The 4,187-nt window shown below is 41.2% G+C and overlaps 1 protein-coding gene across 2 annotated transcripts in view; it reads right to left on the bottom strand.

The window, feature by feature from the left end:
- mfsd6l (major facilitator superfamily domain containing 6-like) overlaps positions 1-3,615 on the bottom strand; it is a 5,046-nt gene extending 1,431 nt beyond the window's left edge. Inside the window, exons 1-3 of one of the 2 annotated variants that reach the window (XM_086184793.1) lie at positions 3,453-3,615; positions 3,275-3,351; positions 1-644 (exon numbers count right to left, since the gene is read on the bottom strand). The exon at positions 1-644 is cut by the window's left edge and continues 1,431 nt beyond it. In XM_086184793.1, the coding sequence (XP_086040919.1) occupies positions 1-586 (586 nt within the window). In that variant the 5' untranslated portion in view covers positions 587-644; positions 3,275-3,351; positions 3,453-3,615. The remainder of the gene's footprint in view (positions 645-3,274; positions 3,352-3,452) is intronic. The other variant, XM_086184792.1, reaches the window with a different exon arrangement.
- Positions 3,616-4,187: the final 572 nt, after the last annotated feature.

The raw sequence follows: 4,187 nt of genomic DNA, 5'->3' as shown, positions 1-4,187 counted from the left end.
ATTTCAACTTGGATCTGTTGCTTCTTACTAAAGTTGAGGTGCTGGTCAATGGCTGTGTTGGACTGTAGTTGGCCAACACAGACAGATTCCTCAGTGGCAGCTGTGGGTCTGATCTTTCATCAACATGCTGATTAAGTGACAATTCACCTGAAGTAGATGAAGCGCTGCTGAGTATACTTGTTCCAGTCCCTGATGAGGTATATCCAGAGTTACTTGTGAGCATGTTATCACTCTCAATCTCAGTCAAACTGGTTGTTGAATCTGAAATATTGCAGCTGCTGATGTGCACATCTGCAGGTGGGAAAGCCAGTAGAACCATGGCGAGTGCTGCTGAACACACCACTGATCCAGTCATCACCACTCGCCCCTTGTTGTACAGATGGGCCAGTAGGTTAGACACGGGGCGCCACACCAGAGATATGAGGTGCTTGGTGCCCATGATGACGCCTGTCATGGCAGCAGTCAGGCCTAACTGGCGGAAGTACAGCGTGAGGAAGGGGAGCAGGCAGGATGTGGCACAGGAGTGCAGAAAATTAAACGTGCTGGCCAGAGCCAGGGCACGCTTGATGTCTATCTGCATCTTCATGATGGTCCTCCTTGGCAGCTGTACTCCAAGGACTCCAGCGGGGTATCACATGGACCAGCTAAGAGACACACACAGTTGTGGATGAAAAAGTAAACAAGCGAATGATTGACAAAAAGAATCGATACTCATTTAGAGCGATACTTCTTCTAAAAAGTGTTATTAGTTTGTAATTCCCTCTTCGATGTCTTGAAATCATGACGTTTTCATTCTGCCATGACTTGGTGAAAACATAATTCAGGAAATGCCAGCCACACACTTGTTGCTGGGAGCTTTTGGACAGCAAAATATTTGTTTACAAACTCCCAAAGCACATCATGTAGTATCTTCCACATTCCAGTCAAATTCTCAGAGATGTGAGATGTTCTCCACAAAGATGTGAGCTACAAACCACCAAAGTAAAAACATCTCTGATTTTTGACTCAATGCTGTAAGCTTGCGTCTGTTTGCATACTAATATGGAACCCTGCCTCTAAGTTCATTCTGGTTCTGCTAAAACCCTGCTTTACTTTGTGAATGTTTATTTGTATGCATTTATACACTTCAACCCAAAGCTCATGACCAACCCTCACCTATGGTCATGATCTCTGGGTAACGGCCGAAAGAACAAGATTGCGAATTCAAGCGGAAGAGCTGGTGGAAGTGGCTGGGGAGAGGACGGTCGGGGCTTCCTTGTTCAAGCGGCTGCCCCTGCAACCCACACCTGGATAAGCGGAGGATGACGACGACGACGACGGCATTTCTAAACCTGTTTTATATTTGTTATACACATACGCAAGGTTCAAACCTGTGAATTTCCTTTATATTTATATGCTGTTCATTTTCACATCTTGATGACACTGAGGCATATCTGTCTCCTTTGTATCACATGCACAGTATCATAGTTTGTTTCAGATGTTCCAGCCATTAATCTCTGCATTTGATTATTGCTATTTTTCCTAGGATGTGCTTAAGTATATATACTTTTGTTCCGATATAGATTTTTGGTGATCTTCCTCACATGACATGTCATATCTTCCTACTGGCTGTATAAATGGTTGTGTGTTGCATGCACACTTCCATGTCTGAAGAAGCACAGGTGCTCACAAGATTAAGCAGAATAAATGCATTTAGGAACTTTCTGGGGACTTTTTTTTTTCAAGGAAATTTCTGCATGCGGATTCTTTCATATCCTCAGGGTTTGTGTTCACCAACAGGCCATCCAAATACTACTTCTACTGGGGGAACATATGGAGAAAGGGAAAGTTTTATTTTTCTAGTGTGTCTGTCATAATTTTGAACAGTAATACAGATATTTTTCACTCAACATATTAGTTCTTCCTAATCCATGATCCAGACTTTCAACCAGCTTTGCGTTATTACAAAATTGTCAGTATCACACAATGTGTTTTCACCCCCTGTCAGTCTTCCCAGTGCCCCGCTATTCGGAATACTTTCCTGAAAAAAATCGATTCCACTGATGTATAAAAGCATTATTTGACATCATCAAAGGAGATTTTTGCCTGGCAGAGATTTTTTTTTGCCGGTACGATGTTGAGAAGATGCTCATTTCTACTGGGGAAAATGGCAGCGATGTTGAACTTCTGACTTTCATGGGTTAGAAATAATAGCTGGGCCCTGGGAAAACTGACAGGGGGTGAAAACACATTGTGTGATACTGACAATTTTGTAATAACGCAAAGCTGGTTGAAAATCTATGATAATCTCGAAACAGAAGAACGTACCACCATGCACTGTACTCACCCTCGTTCCAAGGCTACACCCACCGCTTTTCATTTGGAACTGTACTCAGAGCGCAAGTAGTGAAAACAAACTATATCTTGATACTCCATGACTAATTCAGACCCTTTTTAGCCAACTACACCGTATTTCCAGTCATTTTACACTACACTGTCACTATTTTATGACATTCATTAGCTTTTTATCTAATGTTCATGTCCTGGAGAGTTAACTAATTTAATTCAACTAATGTCTCCCCTGTGTGTCATCTCGTTTCTTTATCACTGAGCTTGATGGACATGACTTTCCTTTGTGATCAGTAAAAAGGACTCCTGTCTACAGCCATGTAGTTTACAAACTCCCAAAGCACAGCCATCTAACAGACTTGTAGGTGGGAGACTGAACTGCAATAGTTACTGATTTTACTGCTTTAGACAACTTTTTTGCATATGCTTTTGTTAATAGAACGATTTATGTAGTGTAGGATGTAACAAAATCAATGTCAAAAAATGATAGTATAATAGCACAGAAGAATATTTCGAACCCATGAAAGTCACAAGTTCAGCATCTCTGCCATTTCCCCCAGTAGAAATAAGCATCTTTTTAACACAGTACTGGAAGAAATCTCAGTTTGAGCAAAAAAACCGGACTTTGACAAAGTGTTATTACGTGTCACTGAATGAACAGAATGATCTGAAATGGCATTTCATTAAAGACATTAACACATACAAAATCTGCATTACCAGTTAAATATCTACTTGAAGATTCACAGCAGACCACAGGGAAATGAACAGGTCCCAGGGACGCATTCACTTCCAATATTATTTTGATTGTTTACAATCCTGACTTGTTGACAGATTTCAATGGAATAAAAGTTTAAGATGTCAAGTCCATCAAATTTTGCGTTTTGTTTACCGCTGATTCGTCTGCCATGACATGCTTGGTAAGAGTTTGATACTGTTTAATACAAACCTGGAAAACTTTAAAAAGTGTAAAGTCGGGGAGGCGAGCAGAGAAATCCGCAGCTACACCTGTTAGGCTGGATGCACCTGTTCCACATCAACATGAGTCACACGTACACAGAACGTTTTGTTTTGTTTTGTTTGGGTTTTTTTTTTTTTTTTTTTTGGACAAAATGAAAGGTTTTTACCGTTGAACTTCTGCTCCCACGCTGGTCCTTATTCTTCTCCCCTGGCCATATTCAACTTTAAATGTCACTGTTGCTTCGTGTCGCGTTTTACTCTGTAGTGCAGTTGGGGCTGAGTGCTCCTGCTACCGTCTGATGTGTAACTACTCTACACCGTGTTTGCGGTTTCCGTATCAACAGCGCCCTCTTGTGGTGTGGATGCCTCGGTTAGCGACATAGGTCGAAGGTTAAACGTAACTGACTGGATTGAAATGGTCGTTGTTCAGGATGAACAAGAACCACATATACATTTCCATAACCTTTACCGACTTTTATCAATGTCTTGCTGTTCAGTGTCTTGGATGACATTTGGAGAATGTCCTATTTTTGGTCACATTGTCATTATAGAGATGACTTTTAGGATGACACTATAGGTCATGTGAAAATGTTCCCTTCACTTCTAAATATAAAAAAATTACCTAGCAGCAAATGGTATGTTTCCAGAATATTCTTAGAAGGCCATCCCCCTGCCATGTTCCCACATTTTTTTGAATTGTACAGGGTTGTTATTTGGCAGATTTTAAGGGCACATTAAAGATGTTCTCAGAACATTTAGAGCAGGGGTAGGGAACCATGTGCCATGGAGGGCCGTGTGTGTGCAGGTTTTCCTTCCAACCAAACACTTTAACAGGTGATTCCACTGATTAACACTCTTCTGTGGCTGAAGGTGTGTTAATCAGTGGAATCACCTGTTAAAGT

The sequence above is a fragment of the Aulostomus chinensis genome, chromosome 18, assembly GCF_037954235.1.
Source record: "Aulostomus chinensis isolate RoL2024-O1b breed Wild chromosome 18, RoL_Achi_v1.0, whole genome shotgun sequence".
NCBI lineage: Eukaryota > Metazoa > Chordata > Actinopteri > Syngnathiformes > Aulostomidae > Aulostomus > Aulostomus chinensis.
Note: the sequence above shows the minus strand (reverse complement) of the source record. Positions and strands in the feature narration are given on the sequence as shown.